A 24418-nucleotide genomic window follows, 5' to 3' on the forward strand; every position below is an offset into this window, starting at 1 on the left:
ACCCTCGCCCCGTCACCCTCTAGCCGATAGTTACCGCCTTCCACCACAGCACTTGTGAACATATCTGTAATTTATTTATTTATAGCAATGTCTGTCTCCCCAACGCTAGGCTTTAAGCTCATTGTGGGCAGGGAACGTGTCTGTTTATTGTTGTATTGTACTCTCTCAAGTGGTTAGTACAGTGTCCTGCACAGAATAAGTGCCCAACAAGTACGATTGAATGAATGAATGAGTTACCTGCCCCCAGCCTCCCTCTAGTCAGTAATTGCCGCCACCCCCACGAGCCAGTGTTTCATTTCAGCTTCTAAAATTATCCAAGTTGGGATGGGGCAGTAGGAGTTGATAACGGCCGCCACCCGGGGAATCAGACAGCAAGAGCTGGTGAAGGGGTTGACGTAGGCTCTCTGCTCCCCACGGCCCAGAGCACCGACAGAGGACAAAGACGGTCTCCTCTGCACCCTGGCCTGCTGGGCCAATCCAAGCAGCCTGGTGGGCCAGTCTGGACCATCCAGTGGGCCAAGTCCAGGCAGTCTGAAGGGCCAGCCTGAGTGACTTGATGGTGCAATTCAGGTGACCTTGTGGGCCAGTCTGGGGAGCCTGGTGGGGTCAGCATCGCACACTGGGGTCTGGGGATCCCAGAGGCTGCTGCTCCCCTATCCAGCTGCCGCTTCTGTGGGCCTCCTGGACCACCCCAACCTGCAGCACTTCCTGCCACAAGAGCTCATGCTGTTTGGTTTTGATGGCCGGGGCTCAAGATGAAGTACCCACCCTGACAGAACTCTCCCTCTGTCTTCCAGAAGATCCCAAAGCACATTACAGCCCATGGCCGGAGCTGCTTCCCTTGCTGTTGAGATGCAGCTGGCTCTGGGGTGGTTCTGGCAGCTATTTCCCTGCCATCCAGCAATGCTGCCCAGAGAATGGAACAAACATGAACGAACTCCATCATTTAAGCTTCAACCTAGCCTGCTGCCATGGTGGCTTGCCCGGTCGAGACCAAGTATTCCCGCTGGCTAACACCCTGATGGGAAAAAGCTTTTAAGAACCAAGGACCCAGTACCAATGTGGGTCCTTAATAAAACTGGGGTCTCTCTCTCTCACACACACACATACACACATGCACAGACACACATACACACCTTGGCAATGACCGAGAACTCAATGAGAGCACAAGACCCTCACATCCTGTTTCATATATTTAATTTTGCCCCACACAGCAACAACATATATTGGGTATGTACTGGATGCTTACTGTCTACAGAGTTGACAGAGAAGAAGATTGGACTCATGAATAGAGTACAGTCCTGGGAGTCAGAAGGACTTAGGTTTTAATCCCAGCTCTGCTGTGCAACCACTGAATTTCTCTGTGCCTTAGTTAACTCATCTGTAAAATGGGGATTAAGACTGACTGTGTCCAATCTGCTTAGTTTGTATCTACCCCAGTGCTTGATACAGGGCCTAGCATATAGTAACCATGTAACAAATACCATAAAAAAGGGTATTGTTCTGGATGCCTGGGGCATAGAGAGAAGAAGGAACCAGTACTGTGTACTGGACAGATCCAGGGCCTGGGAGTCAGAAGGTCATGGGTTCTAATCCTTGCTCCACCACCTATCTTCTATGCGACCTTGGACAAGTCACTTTACTTCTCTGGGCCTCAGTTACCTCATCTGTAAAATGGGGATTAAGACTGTGAGCCCCAAGCGGGACAGGGACTGCATCCAGTCTGATTAGCTTGTATCTACCCCAGTGCTTACTGCACTGCCTGGCACATAGTAAACGCTTAAGCCGCGTGGCTCAGTGGAAAGAGCACGAGCTTTGGAGTCAGAGGTCATGGATTCAAACACCGGCTCTGCCAATTGTCAGCTGTGTGACTTTGGGCAAGTCACTTGACTTCTCTGTGCCTTAGTTACCTCATCTGTAAAATGGAGATGAAGACTGTGAGCCCCCCGTGGAACAATCTGATCACCTTGTAACCTCCCCAACGCTTAGAACAGTGCTGTGCACATAGTAAGCGCTTAATAAATGCCATTGTTATTATTATTATTATTATTAACAAATAACCACAATTATCATTAACAAATACCAAGGCCTCTGCCGTCGAGGAGCTTACAGTCTAAGAGGGAAGACGAAGGCATCAGTTCCCCCTTCTACACTGTAAGCCCACTGTTGGGTAGGGACTGTCTCTATATGTTGCCAGCTTGTACTTCCCAAGCGCTTAGTACAGTGCTCTGCACACAGTAAGCGCTCAATAAACACGATTGATTGATTGATTGATTGATTGACTGAAAAGCGCGTCTATATCTAGCTGTCCTTCGTACGGAAGATGACGCGTCGGATGGGGAGGCCCCGGCCATGCGTGTGAGGGGCTTGCCCGCCCTGTTGGGCTCAAAACAACCACGCGGAAGCACCAGGCCGCCCAGCCCTGGCAGCGTGGTCGGCGCCCCCTATAATAATAATAATAATAATGGCATTTGTTAAGCGCTTACTATGTGCAAAGCACTGTTCTAAGCGCTGGGGGGATACAAGGCGATCAGGTTGTCCCGCGTGGGGCTCACAGTCATCATCCCCATTTTACAGATGAGCTCACTGAGGCTCCGAGAAGTTAAGTGACCTGCCCAAGGCCACACAGCAGACACGTGGTGCAGCCGGGATTCGAACCCATGACCTCTGACTCCAAAGCCCGGGCTCTTTCCACTGAGCCACGCTGCTTCTCGGCATCATCCCCTGATGCCCACCTCGGGGGGCTCCTCCCCTCGGCCCCCCACCCCACCCCGGGCTCGAAGCCCAAAGCTGCTTTCCCTCCTGTGCCTGTTTCTCCCCCAGCTGACGGCCTGGCATTCATCCTCTCTGAGGTCTGGGCTGCGAGAAATCAACAGCGGGAGCCCCCAGACCCGCCCACTCCCCCCGCCCCCCAATTCTGTTCCTCTGGAGGGAGCGGGGGAACTGGGGGGGGGGAGAGAGAGAGAGGGAGGGAGAGAGGGCGGAGGAGGAGGGGAGGGGGAGAGAGAGAGGGCGTGCGAGCTGGGGGAGGGGAAAGAAAGCACGCAAAGACCCTGAAAACCCCGAGCAAATCCACAAATTAGATAATCGCATTTCATGCGAGCGAGTGTTGCGGTGAGTGGAAATTGCAAAGCCGCATCAAGATTGCAGGCTCGGACTGAGAGAGGGCAGAAAAAGGCCCTGCCTCTCGGAGGCGGCGGGGTGCGGAGCAGGGAGCTCGGCGGGGAGACGTCTCCCCCGCCCCGGTCCGGGTCAGCACCAACGCCCGTGGAGGCGAGTGGGTCTGGACGGGCCCCCCGTGGGCCCGAGGAGCGGAGGAGCGGCCCGGAGGCCTTCGCCGCCCGGCTCCGTTTCCCATTTTGCCTCTTGGTCCCCGCATCTCTCCCAGAAGCCCGTCCACCACGGGACCGAACACATCACGTCTCCCCTTTCTACCCCCTGCTTCCAGTCCATCCCCCCACCCCAATGAAGAAGAACAAGAAGAAGAACCTTGATTATAATATTAACAACTGTGGCATTTCTTAAGATACCATCATCATTAAGAACTTACTGCCTCTCCGAGCTACCATCTCCCGAACATACGCCCAGCTCTTGCGGCAAAGACCCCACCCCAACCAGGAAATTTCCTGAATGGACCCCTACCCTCTGCGGCATAGACCCCGTCAGGGATTCTCCTGGCTATACCCCTACTCCTGGGGGCAGAGACCGCTCTACCGCCCAGGCAATCTCCTGGCTAAACTCCCACCCGCTGCTGCGGAACCGCCCCTCCCCACACAGACACACACACACACACACACACACACACACACACACACACACACAGGGGAATCTCCTGGCTGTACCCCTACCCTCCTATGGCAGAGACCCCCTCCCTCCCAGGGAATCTCCCTTCCTCCACCTTCGGCAGAGACTCCCCTCACCCGTGACAGAGACAGGCAGGGACGGAGGGGGAGAAGGGAAGCGGAAGGAAAGGAGACGGGCCGAGAGAAGGGGAAGGAGGGAGGGGAAAGGGGCAACGGGTTAGGAGGAGGAGGGGGCGGGTGTGTAGGGGGGTGACTCTGCCGTGGGCCGGGGGTGTCAGTCCCCGAAGCGGCCGGGAGCGGGGGCCTCACTGAGCATGCTCCGTTCTCCCGCAATGCAGGGGCCGGGAGTGTCCTCGGCTAACCCCGGCGAGGCCGGGACACGCTCTGTCGAGGGTGCGGGGAGCCGGCCCAGCTCGGGGCCCTGCCGGGGGGGTACGGAAGGAACCCCTCCGGGGGAGGGCACTGCCTGGAGTTGCCCGCTCACACCTGCCGCCCTACAGCCCGGCCCAGCCCACTTCCCTCTCCAGCCTCGCAGGAAAACCCCTCCTCCCCCAGCCGAGGGCAGCGGGCAGGGCCCAGGGGGGCAGGAGAGGGGAAGACCACCAGGAAAGGCCGAGGAGGGGGCCGGATGCGGCCGTCCAGGAGAACAAGGGCCGGGCCGGGTGGGTGAGGCCCAGCCCCGGGCGAGGGAGGAGGGGGATGGGGAGGAGGGAGAACAATAGAGGGGTGGGTGGGTTGATTGACTGATTGGCGGCTTACTTAGAGGGCTGCAGATCCACGAGAGTCCGGGAAGAGAGGGGAAGGGGGTGGATCGGTGAGAGAGAGAGGGGGTGGGCGGTTGGAGTGGGACCCACAGTCGTCGCCCCGCACCCCACCCCCCAAGCTGGCCGCCGCTCAGCCTGCTCCCGGCTGGCGTCCTCCTCCTCCTCTGCTGCCGCTGCCGTGCCACAGCTCTCTGGGGGGCGCCCCGAGGGAGTCATGGGGCCGGGGGCTGCAGTCGCGGGGACGGGTGGCACCGAGCCATCCTCACTCTCCCGCCAGGCTCTCAGATGCGGGTGAAGGGCTGGGAGCCTGAGGAGCCGGGGGGTCTCCCTTTAGAGCCTGAATCCCCAGGGTTCACCCCAAAGCCCCCAGCAGCAGCCCAGTTTCCCCTCTCCCATGAACGAATGGCATGTAAGCCTGGGAAAGAGCTTCAGCCCCTGATCTGCGGTGGGATTGAGGAAGTCGCCAGGACTCCAGCCCTGCTGCTGGTCCTTGGAATGGGCGCCCGGGCCGCCCCCCGCCGGGCTGGGCTCCCTCGGAAGTGGCCAAGGCTCACGAGGAGACCGGGGCGGTGGGTCACCCCAATCCCGGGACCGGCGCTCACCTGTTCCCCTTGCCCCTGTCGGCTCCCAGCCCTCGTCAGAGAGCTGTTGCTGGGGCGCCGGCCATTTTCGGCCAAGTGTGTATGTGTGCGTATGTTTGTGTATGTGTGCGTAGGTTTGTGGGGGTGGAGGGGATGTGGAAGGGAGGGAGGACACTTGGGTGCTTGCTTGTGCGTGGGCTCATGCGTGAACGCACCTTTGTGTCCACCTGTTTGTGGGTGTCTGAGTGTGGGTGTTTGATCACCTCCTGGACCGGCCAGAGCTACATTTCCTCCTCCATTTCTGTCATTGTGGGCTCCCGACACACACACACACACACACACACACACACACACACACACACACACACACACACACAGTAGGGGCTCAGTACTGCTGAGGCAGAACCCCTGCCTCCTGGACGCCCCCCACCGAATCGAATTAACTCTTCTTGGGGGGAGGGGGGCTTCAGGCCAAGGCCCTAGACCGCAGCTCTTAAAGCCCCCCTATCAGTCCCACCCCAGTCCCCCTGCTTCATCCAGCGAGTGTGGGGATATGAGAAGCAGCATGGCGTAGTGCATAGAGCATGGGCCTGAGAGTCAGAAGGTCACGGGTACTAATCCTGGCTCTGCCACTTATTTGCTGTGTGACCTTGGGCAAGTCACATCACTTCTCTATACCTCCGTTACCTCATCTGTAAAATGGGGATTGAGATTGTGAGCCCCACGTGAGACAGCGACTATGTCCAAACTGTTTTGCTTGTATCCACCCCATCACTTAGTTCAATGCCTGGTACACAGTAAGCACTTAAATACCACAATTATTATTATTATCATCATTATTATTTAGCACCCCCCCCCCTTAGCCCCAGGTCCTGGGCAGCAGCCCTAAAGTTCCTGCAGTAATGGGGTCCCCCTTTAGAGCCTGAATCCCCAGGGTTCACCCCAAAGCCCCCAGCAGCAGCCCAGTTTCCCCTCTCCCCATGAACGAATGACATATAAGCCTGAGAAAGAGCTTCAGCCCCTGATCTGCGGTGGGATTGAGGAAGTCTCCAGGACTCCAGCCCTGCCGCTGGTCCTCCCTCCTGCTGGTCCTGTCTGACATAGGTTCTCTCCTAGTTGTAAAGGTGTTTACTGGGTGCCCAGTGGGAGCGAGGCACTGGGATGAGCGCTTGGGAGAGAACAATAGAAACATAAGGCAAGTGCCCAGCCCTCCGGGAGCTGACACTTTAAGGGAGAGGACAGACATAGATGTATCTTCCCTTGACTTTAAGGGAGAGGACAGACATAGATGTATCTTCCCTTGTGCCTGTGGCCTCCGCTGTTTCACCTGCTGCACAACCAAACCTCTGCCTACACACATTCTGTCCTAATTCCCGGGTTTTCTTTTAAATGATATTTGTTAAACTCTTGCTATATGCGAGGCACTGGGCTGAGCGCTTGGGAGAGAACAATAGAAACATAAGGCAAGTGCCCAGCCCTCCGGGAGCTGACACTTTAAGGGAGAGGACAGACATAGATGTATCTTCCCTTGTGCCTGTGGCCTCCGCTGTTTCACCTGCTGCACGACCAAACCTCTGCCTACACACATTCTGTCCTAATTCCCGGGTTCTTTTTTTAAATGATATTTGTTAAACTCTTGCTATATGCCAGGCACTGTACTGAGCGCTGGGGCAGATACACATTAATCAAGATGGACGCAGTCCCTGTCCCACATGGAGCTCGCAGTCTTAATCCCCATTTTATAAATGAGGTAACAAGTACAGAGAAGTGAAGCGACTTGCCCAAGGTCACACAGCAGACAAGTGATGGAATCAGGATTAGAACCCAGGTCCTTTTGACTCCCAGTCCCGGGCTCTTTCTACTAGGCCATGTTGCTTCCCACCCTCTCACCACCTTTCCCCTCCGCCATCCTGGAAGCTCTGCCCACTGAGTTGGCCGAAGTATCCTCCAGGCAGGTCAAGCCCTCCAATGAGATCTCGGGGCGGAGGGAGACTCTGCTGATGGACTGGGCTCCAGCCCCCTTCCCGCCCTCCCCCCGCAGTTTCCCTAAGGACAGAGGGTGGGATTCCAGCCCCCAGAGGCCCCCAGCCACTCCCTGATGCCCTCCCGATCACACCCCAGCTAAACCTGCCCACCGAGGGAGGTAAAAAGGGGAAGTTGCCCCCCTGGTCACAGGTGCCCCCAGCAGGACTTGGAGATAAGCTTTAGGATGGGGCTCTGAGGTTCCCTCTCCCGCTCAATTCATTTTCCTCCAGCGGCTGTTTAATAAACCCTTAATTCTTCAGTGAATTCACAGGAAGCTGAATAATGTCTAGCAACTCTCCATTTAATAGGCGTGTGTGTGGCGGGGGGTGCTTTAAACAACGCTAATTAATATGACTTTGGGCACATTCCCCCCACCCCGCACCTGCCCTCCAAACTGCCACAGTCACTCTGAGGGGAGGGGTTTCTTCCACTTCCCACCTGCTGCATTCATGTCTCTCCTTCCCCCACTCCCCCACCTTCCTTCTGGTTCAAGAGAGAGGTCAGATTCTCCTCACTGCACCTAGTGCTTAGCCCTTCGCTTAGCCTAGTGCACAATCAGCCCTGAATCACCACCAGCCCTTCCTAAACCAGGACCTCCAGTTGCCCCTGAACCGGGTGGGTGGCAGCTGTGGTCTGGGTTCCACCTCTGCTCTCAGCCTTCCCAGCACAAGAAACCCCCCGGCCCCACCCCCATCCCCTATCAGGGATTCCCACGCAGAAACTGGCTCTCCCCAAGCCCCCGCCCTCTCCCCTGCCCTCATCTCTGGGGGTCTTTGGTCTGGGGAAAGTGACCACAAAGGAGAAAGGACTGAAGCTCGTTGTGGGCAAGGAATGCATCTACCAACTCTGTTATGTGGTACTCTCCCAATTCTTAGTACAGTGCTCCGCACACAGTAAGGTTTCAGTAAATACCATTGATTAATTGAGTGAAATTCAATTGACTGAAAAGAATTCAGAATCAGATTGGGTCAAGACCAGACAGAAAGGAGGGGAGGGTCAGGGGATGAAGAGGGGGACAGAAAGGCCTGTCCCTGAGTCAGTTGGCCCGTGCCCTTAGACTCCACCTGGCTCTTCCTGGCCTGCTGATAGTGAGCCCCTGAGGGACAGGGACTGAGTCTTAATTCCCACCTGTATAGTCTCTTCCAACACTTAGAACAATGCTTAGTCAGCACTTAATAAATACTATTAATGCTACTGCTGTGCAACCCCTGGGAGGCCGCTTAGCCTTTCTTGGCAGCTGTTTCCTCATCTCACCTGCCTTTCCCAGGGGCTGTTTGAAGCTGAAAGTGAGAACACTGATGGGAAAGAGCTTTGGACAGGCCAGTTCAAGTCATATGTTCTCTCCAGGCCAAGCCCGCTTTGCGCACAGCAAGGGCAATGGCTCACTGCAATGACAGCAAGAGACCATACACCACCTTGGTCCATCCAGCCCAGGGCTCCATCTCTGACAGGAACATCTGGGCCCTTGGAGGAACCGGGTGCCGGTGGCCCTCCTGAACATCCATCCTTATGATTAGGGATGGACCATTCCATTCCACACCCAACTCTCCCCCAGTGACCCTGCACAGACGATCCCACATCCCTGTCTCTCCTCCAGTGACCCAGCATGGCCCATCCAACATCCCTGACTCTCCCTCAGTGACCCAGCATGAGCCATCTGACCCCCCGACTCTCCCCTATCCATCCCTGACTCCCCCCCCCGCCCCCCCAGTGACCCAGCATGGACCAGCCAAGCTGGTCCATGTGTTCAGGCTGGAGGGCAGGTGGGCGACCATTCCCCTTCAGAGTATTCAACCCCCACCCCCAACCAGCACAGACCCCACCCCCTCCAGGCAGCTGCAGCGGACCTGCTGGCCCTACCTCTTGCAGAGAGCTTCTTGGTGTTGATGATCTTGGCTGCATATTCGTGTCCAGTACAAAGTTTGACACAACGTCGCACAACCGAGAAAGCCCCCCTGGAAGGGAGGGGACGTCGGGGTGGGGGAGGGTAAAGAGGGGAGGGGAGAGAGAGGAGAGAAAGCAGGTTAATCTCCCAACAAGCTCAGCCAAGCCATCCGCTGGGGCCCTGCCCAAGAGACAAGGAGCCCAAGACAGAGGGAGTGAGGATGGTGGGGAGGAAGCAGGAGGAAAAGATAAGACACTCCCCCCTCCCCCTGCCAGATGGGAGAGTGTGGTGGAGAGGAGGACAAGGGAGCTACTGGCGTTTCAGGAGGGGTGTCTCAGAGGGGTTTTCTCAGTACTGATCATTCCTTTTTCATTCTTAGTTTAGAGAAGATCCGTCCATTGTTGTCTCTTGTCTTCCCCATTAGAGGGCAGGGACGGTATCTCTGCCTTCCAGCAGAGGGCCCTGTCGTCTGGGGGCGCCCAGCTAAGTGCCCTGCACCCAGGAGGCGTCCAACCCAGCGCCCTGCCCTCAGGAGGCTCAGTCGATGCTGGGCTGGGGCTTTGCCGGAGCTCCCGATCATGGGCCAAACGCGGAGGGGACTCCGGCCCCAAAGCACCAGGACAACTCTCCAGCCCTTGGCCCGGATCCCCGGGACGGGAGCCCTTCCCTGATCGGTTACAGCCCCCACCCCCAAGCCCCACGGTGGCAGCGGCGGCTCCCCTTCTCACCCCACGCCCCACGGCCCGGCCGCGCGGTCGACCCCAGAGGCGCAGGCAGAGGCTGGAACAAGCACTAAGGCGGACATCCATGCATCAATCCATCCATCCATCCATCCATCCATCCATCAATCCATCCATCCATCCATCCATCCATCCATCCATCCATCCATCCATCCATCCATCCATCCATCCGAACTGCCCGAGGGGACGGACTGTCCTCGGCCCCAGCGGGCGTGGAGGGGGCTCTCTCTGCCCCGGCCCTCTCTGTTCCAGGGAAGCCCCCAGGGTCTTCAGTAGGACCACGAGGTCACAGATTCCCTTGGAAGGTGCGGGTCGTGAGGGGCGGGAGCAGTTAAGGATCTCCCGCCACTCTGGATCTGCATAGGGAGAGGCAGTCACCTGCCCCTTTTCACCGAGAAGGGAAACAGTCTCAGAAAGGGTAAGCAACTCCCCCAAGATCACACAGCAAGCCAGGGGCAGAGCCGGGATGGAAACCCTGGTCTAACTCCCAGTTCCGTGCTTTTGCTATATTATTATTATTAATATTAATCAGTTACCATATGCCCCGCGCTGAGGTATATACGAAGTAACAGGATCGGAACCCAGCCCCTTTCCCACGAGGACTCCCTGTCTGAGTCCCACTTTGCAGATGAGGATACCGAGGACCAGAGCGATTAAATGACTTGCCCAAGGTCACCCGGCACATCGGTGGCAGAGGGCTAGATTGAGACTGTGAGCCCCCCGTGGGACAGGGACTGTGTCCACCCCGATTTGCTTGTATCCACCCCAGCGCTTAGTACAGCACCTGGCACACATTAAGTCCTTAGCCAATAGGGTAATAATAATATTAAGTCTAATCCCTGGCTTCTCTTGCCTTGAGTTCGGCCTCCTAGGTCGCCAGACCGATCCATTGAACAACCTGGACTCCCGGACAAACGAGGGGGTCTCCTGCCGGGAACGGTGGAGGAGCCTCATTCATTCATTCATTCATTCAATCGTATTTATTGAGCGCTTACTGTATGCAGAGCACTGTACTAAGCGCTTGGGAAGTACAAGTCGGCAACATATAGAGACGGTCCTTACCCAATAACGGGCTCACGGTCTAGAAGGGGGAGACAGACAACAAAACATGTAGACAGGAACAAAACAAGTGGACAGGTCTCGGTCCCGGCCCATGGATCCGGGGCCCGTGGGAGGAGGAGTGGACCCACTGTTGGGTAGGGACTGTCTCTAGATGTTGCCAACTTGTACTTCCCAAGCGCTTAGTACAGTGCTCTGCACATAGTAATCGCTCAATAAATACGACTGATTGATTGATTGCTTTTAGACTGTGAGCCCACTGTTGGGTAGGGACTGTCTCTATATGTTGCCAATTTGTACATCCCAAGCGCTTAGTACAGTGCTCTGCACATAGTAAGCGCTCAATAAATACGATTGATTGATTGATTGATTGACTGACACTGGCCCTCGGGGTTCCGGTCCCCGCCCGCCCCGCTCCCGTCGCGGCCCGGAGCGCAACGAGCGGGCGGGCGGGGCAGGGGCGCGGCGCCCGGCCCGGGCCCCACGGGCGCCCGCAGAGCCCGCAGCGCGGTGCCCACGCGCCCCAACCTGGCGGCCGGTTGCCTTGGAAACTGCTGCAGTTTTCCGCGCCCACGTTCGGTTTCCTGCCGGGCCCGTCCGCCGCGCGGAACGCCCCGGCCCCGGCGCGGGGGGCCTGGGGCTCCAACCCCGGCTCCCGGCCTCCCGGGGCCGGGCTCCGGAGAAGAAGTCAAGGAGCAGGGCAAGGCGCCTCCGCGGGGGTGGGTGCACGGATGGATGGATGGATGGATGGATGGGTGGATGGATGGATGGATGGATGGATGGATGGATGGATGGATGGATGGCTGCCAGGCTCTTGGGGTTTGTCCCGGTGCCACGGCGCCCGGGCTGCGGGCTCACTCAGGCCTGATGACGGTTTACGGCTTTCCTGGAGGGCCGCGGACCGGTTAGCGGCTTCTGCGACCCGCGAGTTGGACAGAACCGGCCTCCAACGCAACCCCTGTCCCCTCCCCCGGCTCCCACCCGGCGCGGACAGGGCGGAAGACACCTGTCTACGTGTTTTGTTGTGTTGTCTCTCTCCCCCTTTCATTCATTCATTCAATCGTATTCATTGAGCGCTCACCGTTACTAAGCGCTTGGGAAGTACAAGTTAGCAACATATAGAGACGGCCCCTACCCAACAGTGGGCTCACAGTCTAGAAGGGGGGGACAGAGAACAAAACCAGACATATTAACAAAATAAAATAAATAGAATAAACTGTACAAATAAGATGAATAAATAAATGGAGTAATAAATACGTACAAACATATATAAATATATACAGGGGCTGTGGGGAGGGGAAGGAGATAAGGCAGGGGGGAGGGGGAGGAGGGGGAGAGGAAGGAGGGGGCTTCCCCTTCTAGACGGTGAGCCCGTTGTCGGGTAGGGACCGTCTCTGTTGCCGACACGTACTTCCCAAGCGCTTAGTCCAGTGCTCTGCACTCAGGAAGCGCTCACTAAATCCGACTGAATGAAGACGGAGGCGCAGAGGGGAGCCCGCAGTGGTTAACGACGAGGCAGTGCTCCTGCGGGGAGACCGGGCCCCAGCTCCCGCCCCGCAGACCGCGCGGGGGTCGGAGGTCGACGACCCCACGCAGCCTCCACGAGGCGGCCCCTCCCCGTCCCCGTCCCCCCCCCCACCGGAAAACAGGCTTCTCAGCCCCCACCCGTTCCCCGCAGCCTCCCCTCTCAGCCACCCCCAGCCTGTCAGACGTGTCACACGCTTGCCCTCTCCTTCAACCCCTTCGACTGGCAGCTTCTCCCCTCTCCTCCCCTCCTCCGGGGAACTATTTTTCTCATTCCCCCCACACGGCTGGCCTCTCAGGAGTCCTAGGGTGGGCCTCCCTCCCCCAGCCCCAGAACACCCCCAAGCCCAAGTGACCCCCGGGGGTGGGACTATTAGGACGTTGGGCAGCCAGACAAGGTCCCCTCTCTCGGCCAACCCAGCGGCCCAGATCGTCGCTGGAGGCAGGGGACTGGGCGGGATGGCCCCCGACCTCACCTCTGATAGACTTTCCCCTTCTGCCGACCACAAGCATCCGTCCCAGGGGGTCCGGGCCCCCGGGGAGGAAACAGGCCCAAGCGCCCCTCGCCAGTCCCATACTTCGGCTCCTCCTCGAAGCAGCACCCAAACTGGTGGGGCAGGATGGAAGGAGGGAGGGAGGGAGAGGGAGGGTGAGCAGAGGGGACCAGGAGGGAATGAGGGATCAGGTAGCTAGCAGCCGCTGTGGCCCCAGCAGCAGCCCCCTCTCTTCTCCACAAACCCCACGGCCCGTCTCTCCCAAGACTGTCTCCTCAAGAGACGCCAGGACACATAGAGGAACTATGTGCTACCCTCATGGCCTCATAACTGCTGTCATGGCTAGGGATGGACCATCCAACCCCCCGGCTCTCCCCCATTGACCCCGAGCAGACCACACACCACCACCGACTCTTCTTCATAAATAATAAAATAAATAAATAATCAATAAACAACTGTGGTATTTGTTAAGTGCTTACTATGTGCCAGGCACCACGCTAAGCACCCGGGGTGGATACAAGAGACAAAAGCCCATGCTCTTTCCACTGAGCCACGAGAAGCAGCGCAGCTCAGTGGAAAGAGCCCGGGCTTTGGAGTCAGAGGTCATGGGTTCAAATCCCAGCTCCGCCAACTGTCAGCTGTGTGACTTTGGGCAAGTCACTTCACTTCTCTGGGCCTCAGTTACCTCATCTGTAAAATGGGGATTAAGATTGTGAGCCCCATGTGGGACAACCTGATCACCTTGTAACCTCCCCAGCACTTAGAACAGTGCTTTGCACAGAGTAAGTGCTTAATAAATGCCATCATTATTATTATTATTACAAGCAAATTGAATTGGACACAGTCCCTGTCTCACAGGTGGCTCACAGTCTCAATCCCCACTTTACAGATGAGGTAACTGAGGCCTAGAGAAGTAAAGTGACTTGTACAAGGTCACATAGCAGACAAGGGGCAGAGTCAGGATTAGAACCCATGACCTTCTGACTCCCAGGTTCGAGCTCTACCCACTAACCCATGCTACTGCTCTCCTCCAGTGAGCCAGCGTGGATCATCCAACGTCCCTGAATCTCCTCCAGTGACCTACTATGGGTCATCTAACCTCTGACTTTCCCCTCTCCATCACTGACTCTCCCCCAGTGACCCAGCACAAGACTATCAAACACCCTTGATTTTCCCCTCTAGCCCTGACTCTCCCCCAGCGACCCAGCACGGACCATCCAACACCCCTGACTGTCCCCTCTTCATCCCTGACTCTCCCTCAGTGACCCAAAAGGGAAACTCAGGTTTGATTCTGTCAAAACCCTGTTGGGACTTGCCGGTGATTCTATCTGCGTGGGCCCTGCGCTCACTCCCCTCTAGGGGTAGAAGTGTTTTCTGGATTGGGTCAGGTCCTGCTACCCTGCAGCCGCTTCCCTTGGTCGGGGGGGAGGGGGTGACGGGATTTGGGGGACAGTGCTTCTGCTGTTGCCGTGCCCCCCCGTCACCCGGACCCTGACACGGGAGCTTCCAGCCCACTTTTCTCCGGCCTGAGGAGTCTGATCCGACCTGTCCTCTCCTCCAGCCCCATCAGCCCCCAGGGCTGCCCACATCATGCCCGCCCCCCGGACATGGTCCCCCAGGCCTATCCCCCGCCCCTGCGTTCTGCTTCCATCTCCAAAACAGCCTCCAGCCGCCCCCGGGGCAGCCCCAGTCCCATGCCAGTCATCCCCCTGCCCTCCCACCGGTGGTCGCTTCCGCCCGGAGCCGGCTTCCTGCAACCTTGAGAAGGAGCATGGTGTAATGGCTAGAACAGGGGCCTGGTAGTCGGAGGACCTGCGCTCAAATCCCAGCTCTGCTACTTGTCTGCTATGTGACCTTGGACAAGTCACTTTACTTCTCTGGGCTGCTGTTACCTCATCTGTAAAATGGGGATTGAGACTGTGAACCCTACGTGGGACAGGGACTGCGTCCAACTCAATTTGCTTGTAACCACTATATTTTCACTATATCTATATATATCTAGTCGGCAACATATATTCACTATATATATTCACTATATATATGTATATATTTGTACATATTTATTACTTTATTTATTTTACTTGCATGGAGGCCTTCCCAGACTGAGCCCCCTCCTTCCTCTCCCCCTTCCCCACCCCCATCCCCTCGCCTTACCTCCTTCCCCTCCCCACAGCACCTGTATATATGTTTGTACATATCTATTACTCTATTTATTTTACTTGTACATATTTACTATTCTATTTATTTTATTTTGTTAATATGTTTGGTTTTGTTGTCTGTCTCCCCCTTCTAGACTGTGAGCCTGCTGTTGGGTAGGGACCGTCTCTATATGTTGCCAACTTGGACTTCCCAAGCACTTAGTACAGTGTACTGCACACAGTAAGCGCTCAATAAATACGATTGAATGAATGAATATATTTACTACTCTATTTTATTAATGATCTGCATATAGCTATAATTCTATTTATTCTGACGGTTTTGACACCTGTCTACTTGTTTTGTTTTGTTGTCTGTCTCCCCCTTCTAGACTGTGAACCCGTTGTTGGGTAGGGACCGTCTCTATATGTTGCCGACTTGTACTTCCCAAGCGCTTAGTACGGTGCTCCGCACACAGTAAGCACTCAATAAATCGATTGATTGAATGAATGAATGAATGAATGAACAGAGCTCTGGCTTGGGAATCAGGAGGACCTGAGTTCTAACGCCGACCCCACCACTTGCCTGTTGTGTGACCTCGAGCAAAGCACTTCACTTCTCTGGGCCTCAGTTACCTCAGCTGTAAAACGAGGATTAAGACTGTGAGGCCCACGTGGGATGGGGACTTTGTCCAACCCGATTAGCTTGTATCTCACCCCAGTGCTTCGTACCCTGTCTGGCACATAGTGAGAGATTAATAAATACTATTAAAAAAACCCAACAAACTTTCCCCCACTCCATCCAGCTGTCCCTGGACTGACCCCTGCCACGGCCAGGCTGCAGTGACTCCGCCCGCCACCGGGGGGAGACACTCATTCATTCATTCATTCATTCAATCATTCAATCATTCATTCAATTTATTGAGCGCTTACTGTGTGCAGAGCACTGTACTAAGCGCTTGGGAAGTAAAAGTTGGCAACACATAGAGATGGTCCCTACCCAACAGCGGGCTCACAGTCTAGAAGGGGGAGACAGACAACACAACAGAACAAGTAGACAGGCGTCAATACCACTCAGCCCAGCAGCCGGCTCTCCCATCAGCAGGGACCACGGGAGGAGGGTAGAGGCCCAGCCTCCACCACCGGGACTCTCACCTCTCCGGCCCTGAACACAACAACCCCCCTGTTCCCACCGACGGGAACAAATTCAAGGTCAACCCCATGTGGATTCCCAAGGGGTCCCAGCAAGAAAAGACCGGGCATGACCAAAGAAGATCTGGGGGTCCCAGTGGACACCTCCTTCCAGTCAGGTTGCATTCAGCAACGTGGGGCAAGCTCATCTCTTTTAAGTCTCCATGGCGCTTGAGTGGAGGATCAGGGGTGTGACCGGTGGTAACCGTAGTAACCACCCGCTGTTCTCCATCGTTCAGATCCTCAGTGGAGCCTGGTCTCGGCACTCGCTGCCATAGCTTTAAAGGCGTGGGAGGCAGCGGAAGGAGTCGAGCGAGGAGCCACAAAAACCATCGGAGGGCCGGCAAGGAGGCAGGGGGATCGGTGCTGTTGCTTTTTGTGTGCTCCTTCGTGGCGATGCTTGACCCTGAGCACCTGGGAAAGGACCACAGGTACAAGAGGCGAGCATACGAGCCACATTCCCCACTTCTCCTCCTGCCTCAAGCCCTGCAGGCAGGAAGGGCAGTGTCCACGCTGCCCACACCTGACTGGAACTGACCATCTTCCCCCATCCCCACCTTGGGAGTTGGGAGCAGAATCCGGAGGGAGGCAGGGCAAGTGGGGAAGGGGTCAGAGTGGAGGACAAAGATGAGGCCTCAAAGGGGGGCAAAAAATCAAACTTGGCAAGTGTTAGATGAGGAAGGTCAGGCTCTGCAGAAGATGGCCTTGGGGTCAGAGTGGACCACCGGTGGAGACAGCAGGGAGATGCTAAAGTGATAAAGCCAGGATGATCTTGGTGGGAAACAGGAAAAGGGGTCACAGCCTACCTGCATGACACCGTATTGGGCACTTGGGGACCTACAGCAGAAGAGAAAGACACAGTTCCTGGCTTCAAGAACCTCACCATTGAACAGGGGAGACAAGCAGACAAAAATTGCCAGGTACTCCAATGATGCAGAAAGAAGCAACTGAACAATTTGCCAGCAAGCTGTTAGCGTGCTCCATTGGAAAAAGCGCTGGTTGGGGAGTGACAAGAGAACTGCGTTCTAATCCCTGCTCTGCCAGCTGTGTGATGCTGGCCAAGTTATTTAACCTATCTGAACGTTTTTCCTCATCTGCAAAATGGGGACAAAATCCCAGCTCTCCCTTCTTCTTAGACTGTGGGACAGAGACCGATTATCTACCCCAGCACTTGGCTCAATGCTTGCCACATAGAGAGCACTGAATAAATGCCATCATTATTCAGTATGCAGATATATATGCACGTGAACATCAGGTGATTGGTGAGGCGGAATGGCCAGGGAGATAGAGGCTAACCAAAGAAACACCAAACTGGGTTACGGAAACCTTTCCCTTCCGCTCTGGAAATCACTTTCTCAGAGGCTGGGGGATGCCCTCGATGACCCCTCCAGCCCAGCTCTCTCTGTTTCCTTGACTTCAAAGGGGTCACCCCACCCTCGCCCCCAAGGACCAGGCTAGATGGGTCGTCCCCCAGCCGGGAGGGGATGGGCAGGCCCAGAAGGGCAACCCCTCCCAGGCCCAAGCCCCAGCCCACCCTTTGCGGCCCAGCGGCCACCACCCGCCACAAAGCTGAGGCCTTGGCTCTGCATTTTCCCCGTCAGTGAGAATGGAAACCAGGCGGCGGGTAGGAGGGTCTCGGGTTCAGTGTTGCCACCAAGATCCAGGCTCAATGCCTGGATCTTTAAATCCCCCGGATCCCGGGACCTGCCCACCGCCCATGCCGCAGTGGGCCCATGCCAGCCCAACGAAGCCACTGGTCCCCACGGCCTCCGGCCTCCGGTACCCAGGCCTTCAGGGTCTGGGTAAGTGAAATCCACGCCCTGATTCTCTGAGGGTTCCCAGGCTCCCAGTTGCACTGCGATCTCATGGGAAACAGGCAGGGGGTGGGGGAAGCAAAGTCAGATGGAGGATCAGGCCGCCAACCCTCACCTTCTGCCTCTGGTGAGGGGAATCCAAAGCTCTGCTTTGGGGCTGGAGACAAAGCAGGGACAGCCCATGGGGAGTAGGGAAAGACATTCACCCCCGTTGCCCTGCCCCAGCTCCTCCAGAAAGCCGTGACTTCTAGTGGTAGGGACTATGGGGTCAGTGACCCTCCCCGGTCCCCTCTGTGGGAGCAAAGTCATTGTTTCCCCTCAGCTGTCTGGAGCCCCAGTCTCACCCTGGCACAAGGTCCAGGCTCTCCAGTCTGGGAGCAAGGACCGGAGCCAGGCTGGGAGCAGAGGTCCAGGGGTAGGACAGGAGAGGGACAGGACAGGGACAGGGCAGGCCCAGGGACCAGGACCGGGGCAGGGCCAGGACAGGTCTGGGGGGACAGGAAAGGCCTGGAGGGGCAAGGCAGGCCCAGGGGCTGGGAACGGGGCAGGGGCAGGGCGGGTCCAGGGGCCTGGGGACAGGGCAGGCCCAGGAGTCTAGGGATGGAACAAGGACGGGGCAGGCTCAGAGGGAGAGGGACGGGCAGGCCCAGAGCTGGGGACAGGGCAGGGATGACAGCTGGGGGCACAGGGCACCCTGGGATTGGCCCAGCAGCCCCAGCAGGGCCGAACCAGGGAGCCACCACCCAAGGTCCCTGCCCGCCCACCGGCTGCTCCAGTCTCTATCTCCCAGGGTCCCTGCCTGCCAGATCCTAGAGCCCGGCAACGCCCAGCCCTCTGACCCCAGGCCCCGCGGGTGCCAGTCTAGGTGCCAACCTAGGTGTCTGGGGAGCAACTTGGTCCAGCGGTGAGCAGACTGGCAGCAGGCGTTGGCCTAAAAGCCCCATGCCCACGGGGCCAATGGGAAAAGCAGGCAGGGCTGAGTGCCCGGTGCCCTCCCTGCCCAGGGCCCTCGGATGAAAAGGCACAGGACGGTCAGCCTGGCCAGGGCCGGGGGGAGAGACATGGTTGTGGAGTTGGTCGTGGGTGGGGAATATATGGACCAACTCTGTTATATTGTTCTATATCGTACTCTCCCAAGCGCTTAGTACAGTGCCCTGCACACAGTAAGCGCTCAGTAAATTCGATTGATTTATTGATCGGAGCTTGATCCCCACTCCAAGGCAGTGCCCACTTGGAACTCCCCTCGGAGGGCACACTGGCTCCCACCGCAGAGAAGCCGGCGATCCGCCCGCGGGCAGAGACCCCGGGGCTCGCCCCGCGCCCCACGCCCCGGCCTCCGGAAAAACAGGGAGGAGGGGGTCCGAACGTCCCGCCAGCCCAGGGGGGTGGGGGGAGCGGGTCGGGGGGAGCACTGTGGGACCCCGAGGCTCGTCCCGCTTCTCTGTCTCCCCCTTTTAGACTGTGAGCCCACTGCTGGGTAGGGACTGTCTCTATATGTTACCAACTTGTACTTCCCAAGCGCTTAGTACAGTGCTCTGCACACAGTAAGCGCTCAATAAATACGATTGATGATGATGACCCAGCGGATGGGGACCCAGCCCAGCCTCCCCGATCTCCGGCGGGAAGGGAAAGGTGGCGGGGGGGACCCGGCCGGACCCGCGACCTGCCCGCACACTCCAGGGTCCCAGGAGTCCGGGACGCACAACCCTCCAGGGGGGCGACACAAAGCGCCCCCAGAGACGCGGGACGCGGGGCGGCGGCGGAGCCGGGACTCCCGGACCGTGCCCCGCCCTGACCCTCCCGGAGGCCGGGCAGGGCCGGACCGGACAGGACAGGACCGGACCGGACCGCTTCGGCGGGGCGGGAGACAGGCCACGGGCCGACGGTTCCCGGGGTCTCCCCGGCCGCTGGTTCCCACGATCCCGGCCAGGAGCAAGACGCCACTTGGGCCTGGGGCGGGCGGGCGGGAGGGATGGAGGGGGCTGGCCAGGGAGGATAAGGGACGCCCCCCGTCCACCTGCCATAACCCCCTCACACACACACACACACACACACACACACACACACACACACACACTATGCTCCGCGGACGCGCGTAGTGCTGCGGCTGGGGCGGGGGCTCCGACGCGCCCCTCTGCGTGGATCCCCGCCAACCAGGCGCTCCCCTCCCTCTCCCAGCCTCTCCCGCCCCCGGACCCCCGGGGAAGATGGGGGTCAGGGACGCGTCGCCCCGTCCCCAGACCCGTCCCCCCGCCAACCTGAGCTTGGCCCCCCGGAGGCGCCCCGGGGACGGGTCTGGGGAGGGGGCGGGCGGCCCTCCCCGGGGAGCAATGCGTCACGCCGGGCCCGGCGCCCCCCGCCCCCGCTCAGCCCGCAGCCGCCTCCGCCCCGCTGGCCCCCGGCTTCGCCGCCCTCCCGCCGGGCCCCCGCAGCCCCCCGGCCCCCGCGTCTTACTTGCCGATGTCCTCGTACAGCTGGTACTCGTCGGTGAAGCGGGTGCAGATGACCGTGGTAGCCATCGCGGCGGTGCGGGCCGGGCCGGGCCGGGGGGCGGGGGCTGCCGTGCGGGGCCGTGGGGGCGGGGGGCTGCGGCGGCGGCGGCGGCGGCGGCACCGGCTCCGGCTCCGGCTCCGGCTCCGGCTCCGACTGGCACCCGGGGGGCGGGGGGCGCCGGGGCGGGGCGGGGCGGGGCGGGGGGCGGCCCTGGGCAGCCGCAACGCGAGAGCTGGCGGCTGCGTGTCGGTGCCACACACCTACCCACGCGCGGGGGGCGGGGGGCGGGGGGCTCTGCCGCACACGGCGAGGACCGGCCCCCCGGACCCACCCCCCCCGGACCCCCGGACCCCCGGACCCGCTCACCGCCCTCCCCCTGGCATCTGCCCCGGGACGGGGGCAGCGCTGGCGAGAGGCGATTCACTCAATCGTATTTATCGAGCGCCAACTGTGCGCAGAGCACTGTGCTAAGCGCTTGGGAAGTACAAGTCGGCAACAGATAGAGACGGTCCCTACCCAACAACGACCAAACCCCGCGGACCCGAGCCCGGGTAGCTCAGTCGGTAGAGCATCAGACTTTTCATCTGAGGGTCCGGGGTTCAAGTCCCTGTTCGGGCGGCCGTTCATTTTTTCTAGACTGTGAGCCCACTGTTGGGTAGGGACCGTCTCTATATGTTGCCAGCTTGTACTTCCCAAGCGCTTAGTACAGTGCTCTGCACACAGTAAGCGCTCAATAAATACGAATGAATGAATGAATCTCGGGCGGCGTCGAGATGCCCCTGCTCCCCCTACCCCCGGAGTCCTAGCTACGGTCAGCTCAGCGCTCCGCACAGGGCAGGCGCCCGGGCCCGCCCTCGGCACGCACTCGGGGCTCCCCTTTAGGCTGGGAGCCCCGTGAGGGACCGGGACCGTGGGCCTGACTTCATTTCTAGACTGTGAGCCCATTGTTGGGTAGGGACCGTCTCCATATGTGGCCGACTTGTACTTCCCAAGCGCTTAGTACAGTGCTCTGCACACAGTAAGCGCTCAATAAATGCGATCGAATGAATTGCCGGGCAACGACCCCAGCGCCTAGCACAGTTCTTAGCACGCTAAACAAATATTCTTGGTGTCATTATTAGCGTTGTCGTTGGTGCGTCCGGTGCCCTGCACACGGTAGGCGCCTCGTGGTTGCCGAGGCCACGGATCTGCTCCGTCAGGCAGCACCTGTGGGAGCCGGGAGGAGGCTGGCGGGGAGGGAGGCAGGGAGGCCGAGGGTTAGGGGAGGGGGAGCCCACCGCAAAGGGGGAGTTCCTCGGGGAAGAAGGGTTTATGCGGAAAAGCCCCCCGCTCCGCTCCGCCCTCCTCCCCCGGCCAGCCGTCAGCCTGCGGAGTTTCCTGCAGCCGGCCCCTCCGCAGCCCCTCCCCCCCGCCCCAGCCCCGCAGCCTCGGGGCGTCCTCCCCGCTGCCCGCTGCCCGCCTCCCGCCCTCTTGGAGGGGTGAGCGGGGCTTCAGACGCCGCCTCCGACCCCGCGTTTCCCGGGAGGGAGGGAGGGAGGGCCGGAGCGCCCCCCGCCCCGCGCCCCCCGCCCCCAGCTCCCAGGTGGCGGCTGGGGTTGGGGTGGGAGGGCCGGGCCGGGATGGAGGGAGCGGAGATTGCGGCGCGGTTATTGTTAGGACGGTCGCCATGGCGACGGCAGCACATCTGCAGAGCGGCGACGGCCAAGGCGATTGGGTCTCGCTCCTCCTGGGAGCTGCCGGAACCTTCCCCTTCCCTCTTTCCCTCCTTCCCTGCCGACCCTGCCTGCCCTCCCCCCTTCCCACTTCCTTCCTCCTTCCTCTCCCCCACTCTTCCCTTACTGTCCTCGTTCCCTTCCTTCCTCCTCCTCCTCCACCTTTCCTCTCCACCTCTCCCTTCCCGTTCCTCCTTCCCCCTCCCCACTCCCCTCTTCTCTCCTCCTCCCATCCCCCCTCCCTCTTCCTCCTCCTCTCCCCTTCCCTCTTCCTTCTCCCTCCGTTCCTCCTCCCTCCTTTTCTCGCCCGCGCCTGTAGGACAGATGTTGCCCTGCTTAGTGACTGGACGGATGTGATCCAGTGTCTCCACGGGGGTCAGGAGACAAGCACCTGCCTTAGGGGAGGGGGGAGGAGGGGAGGTTTGCAGGGTCCTGAGCAGTCAGGTCACGGATGGACCAAGGCCCAGATGTCCTTGGGAGAGGTGGGTTTGGGGGGTCCCGGGTGCTCCTGTCAAACCAATCCACCCCAATCCTGATCTTTTCCATGATCCTCCTCCTCTTCCAAGCTTCGGGATGGGGTAACCAGGAGCCCGCAGGGAAAAGAGACGACTTCCCCTACCAGGCCCTCGGGGGCTGGACAATAGCCCCTGGAGCCCCAAATGTCACCCTACCACGCCAAGTGATCCTTAGTGGAGCTGGGGGTGGTCAGGATCAGAGTGAGCTCAGGGAGGCACTTCTCCCAGCAACGGCAGAGCACTGGGAATCCAATCCTAAGAATATTTTGCAGCTACTGGAGGGGTTTGGGTAGATTCAAGGATAAGCAGTCCTCACCGGGTCATTGGAGGGAATCAGGGGTGGAGAGGGGAGAGTCAGGGGTGATGGATGGTCCAGGCTGGGTCACTAGGGGGAGAGTCAGGGATGGAGAGGGGAGAGTCAGGGGTGTTGGATGGCCCATGCTGGGTAACTGGGAGAGAGTCAGGGTTCATGCTGGATCACTGGGGAGAGTCAGGGATGGGAAGGGGAGTCGGCGGTGTTGGATAGTCCATGCTGCGTCACCGGGGGAGATTCCAGGCTGAGAAAGGAGAAAGACACGGGCGTGGGATGGTTCATCCCTAACCACGAGGGCGGGGGGGCGACCAGCAGACGGCTCTGTAAATGTCCTGGGGCTGCTGGGAGAGGTGGAATACCAGCAAGACCCTGGAGTAACAGCAAGACGGGCGGGGAGGCTGAGCCGGGGGAGCGTGTGTGACCTGGGCCCAACAGGGAGATCGCCCCTGCCAAGGGCGGCCCCGTCACCCCCTCTCCAGAATAGCCCCGGGGACCCGCTCGGTGCCTCTCCCTATGCCCTCTAGAGTCGGGGTGTCCCTGCCCCCTGGGGTTGCCCTGCCCCTCACTTTCTAGCTCAAATCTCTGGTGGCAGATATGGCCGCTTCCTCCAGTCCGCACCTGGTCGGGCCTCTCTGCTTCCTCCCCAAAATAACCCCTGATCTATTTGTGTTCCTCACCAGTCACCTCTCCCAACCCTTTCTTCTCCCCAGATGGGTCCCCCTCCCCTGACCTTTGACCTTTCCCGAGGGTGTCCACTTTCCACCCTGAAATTCTCTCGGAGCTTTGATCTCGACCCTCATCACTGTGGGCTCCAGAGCGGGCAAGGCGGGCAACCGGGGGGAGGGGTCCGAGGATGGGGGGGGGAACAGAGAGGGCTGATTTCCCGACTCCTGCCTGCAGGCTTGATTCCCTGGTCTAAAATCCATGGCAGAATTGCATTGCTGACGTCCCAGGTGAATTCCCAACAGGAGAAGCAGCGTGGCCTGGTGGAACGAGCATGGGGCCGGGAATCAGAAGGACCTGAGTTCTAATCCTGGCTCTGCTACTTGTCTGCGTTGTGACTTTGGGCAAGCCACTTCACTTCTCTTTGCCTCAGTTACCTCTTCTGTAAAATGGGGACTACGACTGTGAGCCGCATGTGGGACAGGGTCTCTATTCAACCTGTTTATCTTGTATCTACCCCTGTGCTTAATACAGTGCCTGGCACATAGTAAGTACTTAATAAATTGAAGATAAAATAAAAACCTAATTGTGCCAACCCTTAGCCCTGTGCACCTAGCTTTTCCTCAGCCCTCCAGAATCTATGAGCATTCTGATGGATTTATTTGTATATTTATACACTCATTGCATATTTATTTGTCTCTTTCATC

The 24418-nt window shown here is 58.6% G+C and overlaps 1 protein-coding gene and 1 non-coding gene across 5 annotated transcripts in view; one reads left to right on the top strand and one right to left on the bottom strand.

The window, feature by feature from the left end:
• Positions 1-20561, bottom strand: part of CAMK2B (calcium/calmodulin dependent protein kinase II beta) — an 81856-nt gene extending 61295 nt beyond the window's left edge. For all 4 annotated transcript variants that reach the window (XM_038754704.1, XM_038754702.1, XM_038754703.1 and 1 more), the window contains exons 1-2: positions 20470-20561; positions 9034-9128 (exon numbers count right to left, since the gene is read on the bottom strand). In XM_038754704.1, the coding sequence (XP_038610632.1) occupies positions 9034-9128; positions 20470-20534 (160 nt within the window). In that variant the 5' untranslated portion in view covers positions 20535-20561. The remainder of the gene's footprint in view (positions 1-9033; positions 9129-20469) is intronic.
• Positions 20562-21053: 492 nt separating this feature from the next.
• Positions 21054-21126, top strand: TRNAK-UUU. The gene has a single exon. It is a non-coding gene; the product is annotated as a tRNA-Lys (tRNA).
• Positions 21127-24418: the final 3292 nt, after the last annotated feature.

The sequence above is a fragment of the Tachyglossus aculeatus genome, chromosome 11 (genome assembly GCF_015852505.1).
Source record: "Tachyglossus aculeatus isolate mTacAcu1 chromosome 11, mTacAcu1.pri, whole genome shotgun sequence".
Taxonomy (NCBI): Eukaryota; Metazoa; Chordata; class Mammalia; order Monotremata; family Tachyglossidae; genus Tachyglossus; species Tachyglossus aculeatus.